At 41.6% G+C, this 18819-nt stretch overlaps 1 protein-coding gene across 1 annotated transcript in view; it reads right to left on the bottom strand.

Annotated features, from left to right (window-relative positions):
• The window catches only part of LOC134352271 (uncharacterized), a 36718-nt gene extending 22024 nt beyond the window's left edge, over positions 1 to 14694 (bottom strand). The window contains exons 1-8 of the mRNA XM_063059561.1: positions 14612 to 14694; positions 4868 to 4946; positions 4643 to 4723; positions 4479 to 4554; positions 4054 to 4234; positions 3704 to 3906; positions 2229 to 2327; positions 1103 to 1235 (exon numbers count right to left, since the gene is read on the bottom strand). Of these exons, the coding sequence (XP_062915631.1) occupies positions 1103 to 1235; positions 2229 to 2327; positions 3704 to 3906; positions 4054 to 4234; positions 4479 to 4554; positions 4643 to 4723; positions 4868 to 4946; positions 14612 to 14694 (935 nt within the window). The remainder of the gene's footprint in view (positions 1 to 1102; positions 1236 to 2228; positions 2328 to 3703; positions 3907 to 4053; positions 4235 to 4478; positions 4555 to 4642; positions 4724 to 4867; positions 4947 to 14611) is intronic.
• Positions 14695 to 18819: the final 4125 nt, after the last annotated feature.

The following is an 18819-nucleotide window of genomic DNA, read 5'->3' as shown; positions in this document are numbered from 1 at the left end:
ATAACATTAATTGCTATGAAGCATTTTGAGATATCCTGAATGGGATGACGATAAACTTTTTAAAAAGCTATTTTACTTTGTCACGGCTATTACTTATAATACTATCATGAAACTTAGGATAGCTCCATTCGATAAGATTAGGACTGACTGGAAAAAGGAATTGGGCCTTACTATCCTGGCGGATGACTGGGCTCATATTTTACAACTAGTCAATACTTCCTCTATCTGTTCCAAACACTCCTTAATTCAATTTAAAGTTGTCCATAGAGCACACATGTCTAAAGATAAATTAGCTCGTTTTTATTCTCATATTAACCCTCTTTGTGATTGATGTCGTGGGGAGATAGCTTCCTTGACCCATATGTTTTGGTCTTGTCCTACTCTGGAAACTGTTTGGAAAGATATTTTTAATGTTATGTCAAAGGTTTTGAATAGTGATATTTCTCCCCATCCTATTACTGCTATCTTTGGATTCCCTAAACCTTCAAGTAATTTATCCCCCTCAGCACGTAGAATGATTGCATTTCTTACTTTAATGGCGAAAAGGTGTATGTCCTTACAACATTGGAAGGAGATTAACGCCCCAAATACGTTTTTTTGGTTCTCTCAAATGATACTGTGTCTAAATTTGGAAAGAATCAGAAGTAATCTTTATGATACTTCAGTTAAATTTGAACAGACCTGCAGATCTTTTATTCAATATTTTCATTTAATGTAACTATTTTTTTCTGTCTGATCATATATACACTCCCTTTGTGGATTTTATCTGCTATTAGTGGAGGTCGGGTTTGAGGACGTGATTGTTTAATCTGTTTAAGTCTACTATTTACCTAGTTAGCCCATTGCTTTGCTTTGTAGCTTAGTGGCACGGTAGTTCTTTTTTTGGGGGTTATTTTTCTCCGTATCGTTTTATATGGAAAACTAGTATACTATTATATTAACTTGTTATTTTATAACTAACCTACGTTGTTTGCATTGGTTTTTTTTGTATTAATATTTCTTGTATATCTATATCGTAACAATGTATTGGTGGATGTTTTACCTTGTATATACTAATTCAATAAAAAGATTTAAAAAGAAAGAAGAAGAAAGTAAGACAAACCTGGCAAGCCACCATCCATCAGGAGATTTCTTTAAGACTTCAACCATGGCTCCAACATGCATGGATAGTTCATCTTCATTTTTTGCTTCATAGCTTTGAATAGCGTGATACTGAGATTCATAATCTGCAGAAACTAAAAAAGACCAAAATTATTTTTTTCAAACATGCTGACATTGCTAAATAATTATTTGAAATATAATAAGACATTGCCTTCTGCTTAAATAAGAACTACAAAATATACAGGGATATTAATTGGCTTTCATTTGTCAATTATAAAGGTAACAGAGGAGAGAATAAGCACATCTTGACTATTTTAGACAATTTTCTAGAATGCAATTGATATTTTGGTTTAATATCTCTAAGTGTGGGTCTTAATTCGGCATTTTATTTCAGCCTGGATGTAGCACGAAATCAGACTCTGGAATTTAACAGCGTGATTGCTTTCATAGATGCCAAACAGTGCCAAATTAAGAAAAAGATAGAAGAGGTGATTAAGGTTGAGGAGAAGAGATAAAGTCTACAAGTTAACAAGTGTGCAATTACAACTGTCTACTTGCCTTAAATACTATCACAGTAACTTCATTATTTACTTATTATTACTGTTATTTTATTTTTTCTCTATATTATGTATTGCATTGAACTGCTGCTGCTAAGTTAACAAATTTCACGACATGCTGGAGATAATAAACCTCATTCTGATTCTAGTTAATATACAAAATAATGAAAGTTTTCTAGAATACAAATTAGAAATTGTCAAGAGATTTGGATATTATACTGCAGAGATCATATATAAATGATGTCCCTACAGTCCTTTGGAATTGATTTCATCCCAAATTGCGCCATGCTGCTTTTGTTAAATCTAGTTTCTGTGTTACGTGGAGACAGGAGACTGCAGATGCTGGAATCTGAAGTAACACACAAAATACTGGAAGATTTCAGAGAGTAGAGCAGACTACATGGAGGGAAATGGATGGTCAACTGGGCAGTTGAAGAGTGCAGACATGAAATGTCAGCCATCCATTTCCCCTTTAGGTCGTCCCTGACTCACTGTCTTTCTCCAGAATCTTCTGTTGCTTCTGGGTGACACTCCAGTACTCAAAGAGATGCCTAGACGTAGTGAACTTACCATCTACCTCACTCTCCAATGGCCCAGACAAGAGACTCCTGAGATAAGGAGCTGGAAACCAGGCTAACTGCTTCCTTTCATTTTCCACGAGCCACCAGCCTACAAAACAAATGTTGTGACGTTTTAGATCAAGAAATTTTAGACAGGTACATGGAGAAATTTAAGGTGGGGGCTTATATGGGAGGCAGGGTTTGAGGGTCGGCACAACATTGTGGGCCGAAGGGCCTGTACTGTGCTGTACTATTCTATGTTCTATGTGAATATCTACATCAAACATTTATTGTTGTGATCAAATAAAGCAGACATTGGGGAGGAAGTGGAATTACATAGAAAATTCTGGAAATGTTCTCTACAGCTACAGATACATAGTATGTTGCAGTTAGTTCTTCCCTTTGTACCACTTGCAATTACTGATTGGAGTTCAATTCCTGCCACTTTCTGTAAGGAGTTTTAACATTCTCCCTATGATTGCGTGGGTTTCCTCCGGGGGCGCCAGAGGCTCCAGTTTCCTCCCGTATTCCGAAAAGACGTACGATTAGCGTTAGTGAATTGGTGTTGGAAGTATGGTGACTCCAGCCAGCTGCCTGGCACAATCCTCACTGGTTTGATTTGACGTAAACACCACATTTCACTGAATGTTTCAATGTACATGTGACAAACAAAGTTAACTTTATCTTGGATACTTGATCTGCAGAGGGAGACAGAGTTAATGGTTCAGTTTCTGACGAGTGGTCATCAACCTTAAATGTTAGTTCTGCTTTTCCCTGCATGTGCTGCCTGGTCTGATAAACATTTCCATTGTTTTCTGGTTTATTCCCATCAAACTTATTATCTGCTTTGGTGGTAATTATCACTTTCATTTTAATAAAAATGAATTACAAAACATACTAGCTCTTGCATTTGTTGAAATATTGAACAGCTACACAAATGGTTAGTAGGAACCATCGACTAAAAATCGTTTGGATTTGTGTTTTTCTGGTAACTTCAATGTAATTACTACAGTGATCTATAATGCTACAGAACATTGTTTCTGCCACACCACACGTAATCAGGGCTGTTTTATATCATTAATATTTTCTGATGGAATTTTAAGAACCTTCTCCAAAATACATTTCATTGAAATTGCAGAATTGGAACCTTCCAGTAGAAGAGCTGACCGAGTCTCCTCATCCCAAACCAAACCACTTTGTATCACAATTAGTTGTCAAACTAAACCACAAACAGGAGAAAATCTGCAGATGCTAGAATCCGAGCAACCCACACAAAAATGCTGGGGGAACTCAGCAGGCCAGGCAGCATCTCTGGAAAAGAGTACAGTCGTCGTTTCGGGCTGAAACCCTTCAGTAGTCCCGCTGAGTTCCTCCAGCATTGTGTGTGTGTGTGTGTGTGTTCCTCGAACTATATGTTCGATTTCCTATCTCCTCCCGTGATGTGACTACAAAGAGAATGTCCGGGTTTGTTTAAAAGAAGAATACCTGATGAATTCTTGGTAATGACATCAACTACTTCATCCTCCAACACCTTAAACGGATTGTTCCTGGTATCTTTTCCTTCATAAGTAGCAATGCATTTGTAACTCTCCGAGGCCATCGGCTGCGAGATGGTTTCGATAGTTTTCGCGCCTGTGCGCCTCCATGTGCTTCTTCTCCGTCCGATTGCAGATGGGATGATGATAACACTACAGTCAAAGAGAGGGTTTGTATCAATACAACCGGCCAACTGATCAATAGGAATAATCTTTAGAGATCTGATACAGGGGTAACCAGGTTCAAATTCAAGTAACCCTAAAAACTCTTTGGATGGACTGATTTGTACTTAAACTCACCTGTCCGAGGGGAAAGAAGGCGCCAGGTCACTTTCGGTGGGGAGGAAGAATTGGATAACATCTTGATCCTCTGAGATTTTAACACTGCTTCGCAATAGCTCCGAGCAGTAATTCTCCAGTAAGCCCATTCTGAGGATCGATTTACTTACTTGGGTCCGTCGTTTTTCCTTCCGGGAAACATCTGCAAGGTAATCAGAATACTTCACATCCTGAACTTAGGTCAGCAGTCTAATAAGTAAAGCACTTTTGGCGATAGTTACTGAACAAATTGACGCGTAGATTGTTTTAAAGTAACGCGAGGCATGTAAAGTTTATCTCAAGAATTAAGATGATTTCTTATAGTTTTATTAATATTTACCAAAACCAAGACACATAATTCCGTAGTTTAATTTTGTGTTTTGATCTCAAGGTTACATTGATCTCACCTTGGAATTTTGGAATAATTCGATCCGACTTTTTAATGCGCCCTGCCTCCAACGGGTACTTCTTTACAACCGTTTTCTGTCATTCAGAGGAAGTAAAATAGATAAATATGCCAGCACAACGGAAGAGGGGTTGTTTAAAATTCATCTAGTTTTGGAATACTTACATGGAGTTTCTTAAACTCGTCAAACGTTCTATACACTATAACATCATTTCGATCGGACCACAGAACAGAGGCAAGGTAAGACTGTAAATGATAAAAAGAAGGTAAGTTATATATAAATACTTACATACAGCTGTTAGAACTATAAAATAACACGGGGAAGGAGGACAACATTTTAACGTTTGATACTCGAATAATACAGGACGGTATAGTTATAAAATAGATTACCTTTTGCCTTTTGTGTCGTATTAATCCAATGATTCGAACATTGAGCGGAAATCTTCTGTCCATCTTTACTGCGAGTAGTCTGTTGCTTCAGCAGAGCTCTGAGTTTGTGACTGATTACTGAGTATTTATGGGGACACCTGTTCCTCCCTCTTTCCCAGCCAAGTGACGTTACCGCCGGCAGTCTCAATGCTCATTCCACTCCCGTGCGTAGTCATGTGCTGAAGTTCTTGTCTACTGTTGTTAGCTGGAAGGAAGTTCTACAGTGACGGTAACTACTTCCGCGACCTGCAGTGGGAAATGTTTTGCATCGTAAAATTTCTGTCAACCTGCAAAATATTCGGGAAATTATCCCGTAGGCAGGAAACCAAACCCAACCAATAAGTAAATAATGGACCAGTGTGAGAAAATGGGCAGATGCTGTAAAATCCAAAGCAACACATACAAAAAAGGTGCTGGAGAAACTCAGCAGGTCAGGCAGCATCCGAGGAAAAGACATTACGGGCCGAGACCGTTCTTTAGGCTTGTGTTGCTGTGGACCAGTTTGAGATGAAGCATTGGATCACTGGGATGGCGGACATTGACATGGTCCGGTTGTTCCTCCGCCCCATGCCCTGCCAAATGATCTGTGAGATGCACATGACCCTCTTCCCCCTTGCGAAGAAGCAGCTTGGCGGATTTCTGCTCTGGTTGGAGACCGACACTCTGCCAACCCCGGTGATTTCAGCAGCTCATGTCGTTGCTTGTGAGTGACTCTTGGCAGTTACTAACACAAGGCAGCCCTACCGACTCTGTGACCTTACCAGAGTGCAAGTGAAACACTGCATTCCCAGAGAATGTTCGAGATAATCGGAAAGCTATCCTTCTAACTAAGGGTTGGAAAGATTTTTTCCAAAGGCTGATTTCATGTAAATCATTTACATCCTAAACCTCTAAATTTGTTCTCACAATTCCATTCCAGGCAAAGAACAACTTAAGCCTCTTGGCATTTTAAATATATATAACATGCCTTATTGTACACTTCAAATTAATTTCAACTTTATTAGTTTAAAAAAATACCAGTGCCTAAATAGAGTTGTGTGAGCTGCCTCAACGTGTATTGACTAATGGCACTTGTATCTACTGTGATGAAGTGCTTTGAGAGGTTTATCATAGCTAAAATTAATTCTGGCTTAAGCCAGGACTTGGACCTGCTGGAATTTGCCCATTGCCACAATAGGTCTACAGCAGATGCAGTCTCACTGATTCTCCACCTGGCCTTGGATCCCTTGGACCATAGTGATACCTATGCCAGGCTGCTCTTTATTGTTTACAACTCAGCCTTCAGTACAATTATACCCTCATGACTAATCAGCAAACTCTAAAACCTGGGCTTCTATACCTACATACAGTCCTTATTTCAGGAATAGTTTCTTCTGCTCCACCATCAGATTTGTGAATGGACAATGAATCCATGAACAATACCCCTGTATTTCTCCCTCTCTTTTTGCACTACCTGTTTAATTTAGTTTTCATATATATATTTATTTATTGTAGTTTATGGTTATTATTGTGTATTAAAATACAACAAGTTTCATGACAAACAGTATAGCAGTGATATTAAACTGGATTCTGATTCTAACAACCTTCAATAATTGTAAGGAATAATGTAACTTCCCTTAGTCTATTGATTTGTTCACCTAGAGTTTTGTGAATATGATTTATTCTTCCACTTGGTTTCTTGATATGATAATGAAGAACAATGATACAGATTTTTCTTTAATAAGTACTATGAACAGGAGAGAATTCTCTTCTGAGCTGTCATTAGGTAGTCTGGGAAAAGATTTAAAACTCTCATCGAAGGCATCTTGAAGAAACGCTGCCACTTCACTGACCCCTGAGACAGATGATCACAAAAAGTGGCAATTGAGCATTCCAGATAGTATTGAGAACCTGTAGGCCATACATGCAGAACACAAAAAGCATTTGTGTTATTGATGGACAGAGTGGACCACTGCACAAACTACCCAGCCTCCTGCTTTCATCAACCACCACCTTCCCATCTCACGACGTGCCTGCAGTTTGCGCATTGGCCTCATTTGCGGCAAACCTATCCCCAATCCGGTTTATTTCCGAAAGAAGAAATGAGAACAGAGTTTATGGCAGTTACATAAATAATGATTTTCTCCTACGTTGTTGCCTTACTTATTTAATTAACCAACTGATTTTAATTTATTACCATTTCCATGAAATCTGCAAATATTTTCTACGTAGGTAGATCTCTCCAAAAATCACCCACTCTTGTAACCTCAGCAATTCAGTTCAATGTATTAGTGATCAGTTGCTTGTAAACCTTTGCTGACAGTCCCCGTGGATATCTATCTGGTTTAGGTTAGTACTCGCAACACCCTTGACTGCAACTCTGCCTGCAGCTGACAGGTTACCAGTGTTTTATTTTCCTGATTAACGATTTGCTCGTCTTTGTAATATAAAAAATTCCAGTCTTCTGATCCACAGTACAGCAAAGCATATTTCCTCTCATAGAACTCAGCAATACTTTTCTCTCAGCAATATTTCAGTACACGAAGTTATGCATCTTTGAGTGAAAGAGAGAACAAAAATGATTTATTCACTAGCAACCATTTTACAAAATTGAAATGGCTGCTTTAATTTATTTTGATCGGCCTCTACTGAAGTAGGGACATTTAGATCAGTCATAACCATAAATATGTCATGGGAATTTTCTGTTAATACTACACTGTAAGTTACAAATATAACCTTTGTTTCCTTAATCTACTACAGGATATGACAGCTGTTATAATCTTGGTAAGTAGTTTCTGACTGCATGCCTTCCAGATAGATCATTCCCTATGAAATACATTGAGGGAGCACAAAAGGACAAAGAGAATGCAGAATATAGTATTACAGTTACAGAGAAAGTGCAGAGCGTGTAGACAAATACAGTGCATGAGCCGTGCTGAGATAGACAGAGAGATGTTCACAGGGGATCTATCCAAGAGTCTTATCACAACAGAGTAGAAGCTGTCCTGGAGCCTGGTGGGAGTTATTCTCAAGCTTTTGCTTCCTCTGCCCATTGGCAAGTGGGGGTTGGACACGACAGAATGACCAAAGTGGGAGAGTCCATGATATGTTAGCTGATTTCCTGAAGCAGCTATGCACTTAGAATTACAGAAGGCCTTCCTTACAGTGCTGTACCAAGAGCTTTTGTGGGAAATAGTTAGTGTAGCAGGTACTGTCCTAACATGGAGAGAAGATTGGTTGCTCAACAGGAAACAGATATCCAGTGTACAGGCCAGCCCTGGGTAATGAGCAGGTTGTGTTTGTACAGGTCTTAATGCTGGATTCACCGTTTTTACAATTTCTATCAATGATCAGGAAAAGGCAGAAAAGGCATGGCTGCTAAATTTACTGACGACACCAAGAAAGACAGGAAACAAAGATTTGAAGGAAACCTAAGGAGGCAACAAAGAAATGTCAACATGGTGACTGAGTGGGCAATGATTCAGCAAAAGAAGATGTGAAATTGTACATTTTGGCAGGAAAGCTAAAAAATTACGCATATTATCTAAATGATGAGAGATTGCAGAGCAATCATAGGTAATGATTTGCAAAAGGCTAGCATGCTGACAGAGGCGGTACATAGGAAAACTAGTAGAATGTTATCGTTTATTGCTGAAGATAATAAATGAAATGTAGAGCAGTTATGCTTCGGTTATATAGGGCTCTAATGAGATTGCACGTCGAGTACTATTTACAGTTATAACCTCCTTATTTAGAAGGGATGTTAATGTGTCAGAACAGGATCGTTAAAAATGAAGAGGGACATTTTTTTAAAGATAATATTGTGAGAGGTGCTGTCAGGACAGATGTTGTGTTTTGTAAATGAATCTGGACAGTGAGATTACTGTTGTAGAAAGAAGGTTTGTCCATTTCAGGGAGAAGTGAGATGAAGTCCCCACCCATAGGTACATTTAATGTCAGAGAAATGTATACAATATACATCCAGAAATTCTTTTTCTTTGCAGATATCTATGCAAACAGAGGTGTGCTCCAAAGAATGAATGGGGTTATGAGCCTTTGGAACTTTTGGTATTGCTGTCTGTATTGGTTTCATATTGTCACAAGTGCCAAGATATAGTGAAAAGACAGTTGTGCATACCGTTCATAAGGATCAAATCATCACACAGAACGTTGAGCTAGAATAGAGTACAACAATAACAATGAGTACAATAATAAAGTATAAAAGCTACTGTAAAAGTGCAGTGGAGGTAACCGATAAACTGTAAGATCATAATGAGGTAGATTGGAGTTCAGAGTCCATCCTAATGTACAAGAGGTCCATTCGAGTCTGATAACAGTGGGATAGAAGGTGTCCTTGAGCCTGGTGGTATGTGCTTTCAGACTTTTGTATCTTCTGCCCAATGAGAGAGGGGGTGTGGGGAAGAAGAGAAGAGACCATGTCCGGGATTGCAGGAGGCTTTGCTTATTTTGGCTGCTTTACTGAGGCAGCGAGAAGTATAGACAAAGTCCATAGAATATAGACAAAGTCCATAGAAGGGAGGCTGGTTTCCGTGATGTGCTGAGCTGTGTCCATAAATCACCGTAGTTTCCTGTGGTCACTGGCAGAGCAGGTGCCATTCCAAGCCGTTCTACGTCCAGACAGAATAGTCTCTATGGTGCACTGATAAAAATTGGTAAGTGTCGATGGGAACATGTTGAATTTCTCTAACTTCCTGAGGAATTAGAGGCATTGATGAGATTTCTCGCCCATGACACCTATGTGGTTGGACCGGGACAGGCCATTGATGATGGTCACACCTAGAAACTTGAAGCTTTCAACCTCAACACCGTCAATATAGGCAGGAGTATGTGCACCACTCTTCCCCACCCCATCCTCTGAAGTCAATGATCAGCTCTTGTTGATATTGAGGGAAAGGCTGTTGTCATAACAGTATTTCATTAGCCTCTGATCTCCTTCTTGTAGTCCAGCTCATTGATATTTGATGCGGCCCATCAGTTGCAAATTGGTAGATAAATTTAGAGCAGAATCTGATCAGAGGGGGGTCAGCAAGTCAAGCATCCAGTTACAGAGTGTGGCTTTAACTTCCAGGGTCCAGAGTTCAGAGACAAGTTTGCTTGCAGTACTACAGAAGGCCGAATTGTAGTCAATAAACAATAGAGTAATGTAGGTGTCTTTACTGTCCAGATGCTCTAGAGACTAGTAGGACCAGGGAGATGGTGTCCACCATAGACCTGATTTGGCAGTAGGCACATTGCATTGGGCCAAGGTCTTCTGGAAAGCTGGAATCAATGTGTGTCATGACCAGCCTCCGTATGGACTTCATGATATTGATGCATCTTCCTTCTTCGAAGGGCAGTATCGCTGTCTTTGCAAGACTTCAATGTAGAGTAAATAGATATTTGAGGAGGAAGGATATCAAAGATTACTGCAGGTAGATGGGAATGGGGAATTTTGGTTGAAATCAAATCATCCATGACCTTATTAAAAATAGACCAAGCTTGAATAGCCAAAGAACCTACTTCTGCTCCTGTGTTCATAATTCGCAAGTTTGCAAGAAAAATCCTTTTCTACCGTTGCTGAATGGAGGAAGTTTTAGTCTGGTGCACATGTGTGTCTGTAGTAATACACAAGATGGCTTAAATGTAAAAAATGAATTCATCATTTAAACATTGGAACAGAAGGTGGAGCTCTGCTGAGAATAGACCGGTCTGTGCTGCAGATTGTTGTTCTGGTCTGGCATTCGGTGAAGCGACAACTGCCGTGGCCCATCACGTTTTAAATCTGGTGCCATCAAATTTGTGGAGCAGCCATAAGGGCACCAATTTAATTTGGCAAAATATTTCCATGTTAACAAAATTTGAGATACAAAATGAAAATTTACTCTTAAGGAAGTTATGTGAAAAAATACAAAATATACAGAATGAATAGGACTAGTTTACTGCAGCCACCGACATAATAGAAGACAGTGCCAATAAACCGGATTCTGGTCCTGCTTCTGATCATTGTCAAGAACTGTTCTGTTTCATCAGGAAAAGCAGATACGAAACAAAAGCAAATAGTAACACTCTGCACATGTTGGCAATGTGAAATAACAGTCAAAAGTGCTGGAAATGTTCAGCAGTTCAGGCAGCGCCTGTGGAAAAGGAAACAGAGTTACAACCTCGAGTCAATAAAATACTTTTGCAGGGAAACGTTTTTATTGACGACGTTTTCCAAGTCAATGAATGTCTACAGAAGACAAAAGGAATAAAATATATAGAAATTCGTACTACTGTCATCTTAATTATTGGTCAGTGAGCATATACCTAGCCCTATTTCACATAAAGCTGATTTAATATGGTCATATTAATAAAACATCCAGAACACCTCAAGATGATGCACTACATCTTAAATTATGCCTTTTGCAAAAATATAAATCCTTTTTGTGATACATTTGAAGTCCGGGTGAATTTGTTCTGGTCAGAACAATGGATTTTGTTGATGAAGGCTTTAAATTATCTTGGATCTCACATAAATTGTATTTTATAGACATAAGAAAGTCTGCAGATTCTGGAAATCCAGAGCAACGCACACCAAATGCTGGAGGAAGTACTGTCCCAAGGAAGGGTCTTGGCCCGAAATGTCATCTGTTTGTTCCTTTCAATAGATGCTGCCTGACCTGCTGAGTTCCTCCCGCATTTTGTGAGTTTGTTACTTTGAATTTTATAGGCTGTGTTTTATCGGTAACAAGCATGATAATAAGGAAGCACAAATATTTACTTGAGTTTATATTTTCCCTAATTGTGCAATAAATGATATAAGGAACTAAGTAAAAAGCAGACTAAAAGTGGCAGTTATTTGTGGGAAAAAATCATTTAAAAAAATATGTTGATGGCAAATCACTGATCTAGGTTTAAGTTTGTGAACATATACAGGAAGCTACATAAGAATATTTAATGGTACCATTTACTATCTTACCCAAAGCTTTGTGCACACGTGATTCTGTTCCAAGTGTAAAATGTATTATTAAGAGCCATGGTAGTTTAGGTCTGAACCTGCATTCAAACATGTGAAGAGAAGGACTGAAAAAGTCCATTGAGTTCATTCAGTGAGCCTTTTCTCAGCAATTGCGTCCTTATAATCTATCCGGTTCCCCCTAGTCTAATCCCAAAAATGGTGTGCCTTTGGAGAATGTTAATTAAATCGTATGAAGCCATTTCAGAAAGACCTCTTGGAAATCCCTCTGCAGGACTCAATATTCAATCAGCTCCTGAACTCTTGGGTTGCTCAAAATGCAACACATTTACAACAAACTTAAAACTCAAGTTCAGAGGCGAGGCGATTGAAGCCGATCCAGGGGCCTGATGGCTGCAGGGCAACGACTGCTCCAGAGCCTGACGGTAGTAGCAAGAGAGGGAGGTTGGTCAAAAGCAGGATTAGCACACTGAACACCTGCTCATTTTCTGCTCTCATCGTCAACTTTGATAAACTTGTAAAGTTGTGTGGTGGAGAGTATATCAACAGCGTGGACTGGTATGGAACCACCAATGCCCTTTAATTAATAGTGGATACAGTCCAGTCCATTATGAGTAAAGCCCTCCCTATCACTGAGCACATCTTCATGGAGCATTGTGCCAGGAGAGCAGCATCCATCATCGGGGCCCCCACCACCCAACTCACGCTCTCTTCTTGCTGCTGCCATCAGGAAGAAGCAACAGGAGTCTCAGGACCCACACCACCGAGTTCAGGAACCATTATTACTCCTCAACCATCAGGCTCTTGAACCAGAGGAGATAACTTCACTCAACTTCACTTCGTTCACACAACCTACAGACTCACTTTCAAGAACTCTTAGAGCTGTAGAAAAGCACAGCACAGAAACAGGCCCTTTGGCCCATCTAGTCCATGCTGAACCATTTAAATTACCTATTCACATCAACCTACACCAGCACCATAGCCCTCCATAGCCCCTAGAGTCCATTAATCCTAAATGAAGGTGTAGGCTTTCATGAATAAAGCAGTGTGATGCATTTCATGTTTAAGGAAAACTTAACAACTAATTTCTTGTACTCCAAACACTGAACACAAAGCACTGTAAAAGTACTTTACATAATTACACCACCACAGAAGGCCAGTCCCTTAAAATGGAAACCCAATTCGAAGTCTGGCTGGGAATTATGTACCAATTACATTCTCCTACACAGCCTCCCCACGCCCCAGAATTCACTAAAACCGGCATTGTAAGCCTGTCCGGAGTTGGAAGAACCACCCAGCTCAGGTCCGAGGTTCCATGGGTGGAGGAACAGCGGAGGGCTCTGGCTGGTCCTGAGATGTGTTGACACGCTCGTGGTCACGTTGTGACAGCAGGGGCATGGTGGCAGAATCCTCCAAATCTTAGTGGGCCGGTCTAAGGCGACCTATGTTCAGGTTTCCCCCTCTTATCTATGACAAAAGTCTTCTTCTCTCTGTTCCAAAATGTGGAACAAGTCATCGTAAGAGGGCCTAAGGGGACGTTCATGTGCATCATGGCAGACGAAAACAAACAAGGTGGAAAGTGGGTCAACAGGAGCCAAGAGTGCTGTACACCATGATGGGAGTGGGAATAGGTGAAAAGGAATCGAATTTATTGAGGAGAGTGGAACGCTATTGAGAGGCTGAGAGGTGGTGGTGCAAGGAGTAAAATCATCTGGCACTCGTAATGTCTGCCCGTATACCAACTCAGCCACGGACAACTGCAGGTCCTCTTTTGGAGCTGTTCTGAGTCCCTGCAGGACAAATGGGAGATGATCATGCCAACACTCATTGGGCAGGGAAGCCCCCAGAGCAGTAATACCACTTGCATAGGCCGTTGGGCTGTGGGTGATACACTGTGGTCTGATGTAGCCTAACGCCGAGGATCTGGGCCATCACAGCTCAGAGTTCTGAAACGAATTGGGGACCGTGGTCAGAGGAAATATCAGATGGGGGGCCAATCCGAGCAACTTAGGTGCTGATGAATGCCTGAGCCACATCTGCTGCTATCAATGCCAGAGGGACGACCTGTGGCCACCTGGTGGTACAGTCCACCATGGTAAGGAGGTGTGTGAAACCGAGGGGGAGGGTGTGGTTCAAAGAGGAACAACAATGTCTACATTGACATGAAACAAAGAAAGAACATGAAAGTCATTCAGAGAGAAACATCAAACCTACACCCCCATACAAAGAAAAATGGCATCATGATCAACAGTACCCCCCAAAATGGATCAAGAACATCAACCCCCAAAAAACAACCCCACCCCCGCACAAAAAAAACTAACAGAACATCAGTCCCCAATCATCCTCCCCTCGCACAACAAAACAGGCAATTAAAAAATATATAAAAACAATAAGTCTGAGAAAGTCCACACTCCATAAACACAATAGTCCAACCTATAAACACAGACACACGATGCCATCCTACGATATCACCGACATTCATCGAAAGGGAGGGACACCACACGAGGCAGAGAGGCCTACCTGTCTGCCACAGCGAACTGCTTAGCAACAGGCCACTCGGACTCCTTCTCCAGCAGCGGTTAAAAGGCAGGCAGTCGGCACTGAACCTCTCACTCGCTTCTGTGAGGCCTCCTGGTCTGGATGCGAGAGGTCACATACGGGGTCAATAATCAGTCCGCCTCCATTTTGCGGGCACGAGGGGGCAAGGGTGACCAGTTGAGACATCACACAGGAGAGAAACCCTACCTTCCTGAGCTTAATATCAGTCAAACGCTGGCCTGTGACTGCTGTTCTGTAAGCCTAGACCCCTGTCGGCAGCTTGGTCAGCTGCCATGTTGGCATAGTCAGCCCCCATGTGTACAGTCTCAGTCAGCCACAGCATTATTTTTCCCCTGATATGTTGTGCATCAGCTGTGAACTCAGATATGTAGGCCAGGTGGTGCTCCTGCTGTGCAGACCAAGGGTCTGATATTGTAGCCATCGCTTGCATGAGGGTTTGGCGATCAACGAACACTGAAATGGTGACCGTCTAGGAGAAAATGAAAGTGGTGGACAGCCAGAGAGAGACTGAGAAGCTCACGGTCATCATACTGTGCTTCCTTTTGTGGGGGGGGGGGGATGGTGCTGCTGGCCGATGAAGGCAAGTGGCTGCCACACGCCTCCAAACAACTATTGGTGCACAGCATCATCTGAAGCGTTAGTAGTAATGGCTATAGGTGCATTGGGGGGCCAGTGTACCAGTAGGGTCATGTTGGAAAGAGCTTATTTGGTATCATCGAATGCCCTGGTCATGTCCACTGAGCAGTCAAGCACTTGATTATGGGTATTGCTTTTAAAGCACACCAGACAGGGGAAACACAAGATCAGCAGCTTGTAGAATAAAGTGGTGACAGAAATTCACCATGCATAGTTTTTTTTTAGTAGTGCGGTGCACTGGGAAATCCATAACAGTGGCTACTTTTGTAGGAAGGAGTTTGACACCTTCTGCGGAGATGCAATGGCTGAGAAAGTCAATGGTCAACAACCCAAACTGGCACTTAGCAGGGTTGCTAATAGTCATAGTCATAGTTTATTGATCCCGGGGAAAATTGGTTTTCGTTACCGTTGCACCATAAATAATAAATAGTAATAGAACCATAAATAGTGAAATAGTAATATGTAAATTACGCCAGTAAATTATGAAATAAGTCCAGGACCAGCCTATCGGCTCAGGGTGTCTGACCCTCCAAGGGAGGAGTTGTAAAGTTTGATGGCCACAGGCAGGAATGACTTCCTATGACACTCTGTGCTGCATCTCGGTGGAATGAGTCTCTGGCTGAATGTACTCCTGTGCCCACCCAGAACATTATGTAGTGGATGGGTGACATTGACCAAGATGGCATGCAACTTAGACAGCATCCTATTTTCAGACACCACCGTCAGAGAGTTCAGTTCCATCCCCACAACATCACTGGCCTTACGAATGAGTTTGTTGATTCTGTTGGTGTCTGCTACCCTCAGCCTACTGCCCCAGCACACAACAGCAAACATGATAGCACTGGCCACCACAGATTCGTAGAACATCCTCAGCATCATCCAGCAGATGTTAAAGGACCTCAGTCTCCTCAGGAAATAGAGATGGCTCTGACCCTTCTTGTAGACAGCCTCAGTGTTCTTTGACCAGTCCAGTTTATTGTCAATTTGTATCCCCAGGTATTTGTAATCCTCCACCATGTCCACACTGATCCCCTGGATGGAAACAGGGGTCACCGGTACCTTAGCTCTCCTCAGGTCTACCACCAGCTCCTTAGTCTTTTTCACATTAAGCTGCAGATAATTCTGCTCACACCATGTAACAAAGTTTCCTACCGTAGCTCTGTACTCAGCCTCATCTCCCTTGCTGATGCATCCAACTATGGCAGAGTCATCAGAAAACTTCTGAAGATGACAAGACTCTGTGCAGTAGTTGAAGTCCGAGGTGTAAATGGTGAAGAGAAAAGGAGACAAGACAGTCCCCTGTGGAGCCCCAGTGCTGCTGATCACTCTGTTGGACACACAGTGTTGCAAGCACACGTACTGTGGTCTGCCAGTCAGGTAATCAAGAATCCATGACACCAGGGAAGCATCCACCTGCATCGCTGTCAGCTTCTCCCCCAGCAGAGCAGGGTGGATGGTGTTGAACGCACTGGAGAAGTCAAAAAACATGACCCTCAGAGTGCTCGCTGGCTTGTCCAGTTGGGCGGAGACACGGTTCAGCAGGTTAATCAACCCATGTTGGCTTAAATGCTTGAAAAGACCATAAAACACAGAAGCAGAGTTAGACCATATGGCCCATTGAGTCTGTTTCACCATTTCATCATGGCTGATCCATTTTCCTCTCAGCCCCAATCTCCTGTCTTCCCGTATCCCTCCATGCCCTGACCAATCAAGAAACTATCAACTTCTGCCTTCAGACTTGGCCTCCACAGCTGCACGTGGCAAAGAATTTCACAGATTTGCCACTCTCTGGCTCAAGAAATTGCTCACCTCCATTCTAAAAGGACACCGTCTATTCTGAGGCTGTGTCCTCTGGTCTTAGACTGAATCACCATAGGAAACATCCTCTCATCCACTCTATCAAGGCCTTTCACTATTAAATACTTTTCAATGAGATCACACTTCATTCTTCTGAATTCAGTGAATACTGACCCAAAACCATCAAATGCTCTTTATATGACAAGCCATTCAATCCTGGAATCATTTTCATGAACCTCTTTAAACCCTCTCCAGTTTCAGCACATCCTTTCTAAGGTCATCATCATCATCAGGTGCTGTGCCCAGTTTGAGCTTTGACTGCCATGGCCCACAGACTCCTGTTTCGGGTCAAGTGGATCCAAGGTAAGAGGCCCAAAACTGCTCTCAATATTCCAAGTGAGGCCTCACCAGTGCTTTATAAAGCCTCAACATAACATCCTTGCTTTTATATTCTAGTCCTCTTGAAATGAGTGCTAACATTGCATTTGCCTTCCCTACTACAGACTCAACCTGCAAATCAACCTTTAGAAAATCCTGCATAAGGACTCTCAAGTCCCTTTGCACTTCAGATTTTTGTGTTTTCTCTCCTTTTAGAAAACAGTCAACCCTTTCATTTCTTCTACGAAAGTGCTTGACCATACACTTCCCAACACTATTCCATTTGTCATTTCTTTGTAAATTCTCATAATCCGTCCAAGTCCTTCTGTAGCCTCTCTACTTCCTCAAAACTACCTGCCCCTCCACCTTTCTTCACATCATCTGCAAATGTTGCAACAAAGCCATCAATTCCATCATCCAAATCATTGACATATAACATAAAAAGAATCGGTCCTAACACAGACCCCTGTGGAACACTCCTTGTCACCTGCAGCCAGCCAGAAAAGGCTCCCTTTATTCCCACTCTTTGCCTCCTGCCAATCAGCCAATGCTTTATCCATGCTAGCATCTTTCCTGTAATACCAAGCTTGATAAGCAGCCTCATGTGGCACCTTGTGAAAGGCTGTCTGAAAATCCAAGTGCACAACATCAACCGATGCTCCTTTGTCTACCTTGCTTGTTATTTCTTCAAAGAATTCCAACAGATTTGTCAGCAAGATTTTCCCTTGAGGAAACCATGCAGATTATGGCTTATTTTATCATGGGTCTCCAAGTACCGTGTGACTTTATCCTTAATAATTGATTCCAACATCTTCCTAACCACTGAGGTCAGACTAACTGGCTTATAGTTTCCTTTCTCTACCTCTCTCCCTTCGTGAAGAATGGAGTGACATTTATAATTTTCCAGTCTTACAGAACCATTCCAGAATCCAGTGATTCTTGACAGATCATTACTAATGTCTCCACAATCTTTAGTCACCACTTTCAGAACCCTGGGGTGTACACTATCTGGTCCAGATGACTATCTACCTTCAGACCTTTCAGTTTCCTAAGAACTTTCTCTCTAGTAATGGTAACCTCACACACCTCATGACCTCTTACACCTGGAACCTCCATCAAACCAGTGTCTTCCTCAGTGAAGAATGATGCAAAATACTTATTCAGTATGCCTGCCATTTCTTTGATCTCCATTACTATCTCACCAGCATTGTTTTTCAGCAGTCTGATATTCACTCTTACACTTTATGTATCTGAAGAACCTTTTGGTATCCTCTTTAATATTATTGGCTACCTTACTTTCGCATTCCATCTTTACCTTCTTAATGAGTTTTTAGTCACCCTCTGTTGGTTCTCAATTCTCTAAATTCCCACTAATTTTTGTCTATTATCTACCGTCTCTTTGGCTTTTATTTTGGATTTGATTTCTCTTGGCAGCCATGGTTGTGTCATCCTGCCTTTAGAATATTTCTTCCACTTTGGGATGTATACATCCTGTGCCTTCCGATTTGCATACAGAAATTCCAGTCATTGCTGCTCTGCCATCATCCCTGCCTGTGTTCTTAACCCATGAATTCTGGGCAACTCCTCTCTCATACCTGTGCAATTCCCT

This window comes from Mobula hypostoma, chromosome 9, assembly GCF_963921235.1.
Source record: "Mobula hypostoma chromosome 9, sMobHyp1.1, whole genome shotgun sequence".
In the NCBI taxonomy this organism is placed as follows: domain Eukaryota; kingdom Metazoa; phylum Chordata; class Chondrichthyes; order Myliobatiformes; family Myliobatidae; genus Mobula; species Mobula hypostoma.
Note: the sequence above shows the minus strand (reverse complement) of the source record. Positions and strands in the feature narration are given on the sequence as shown.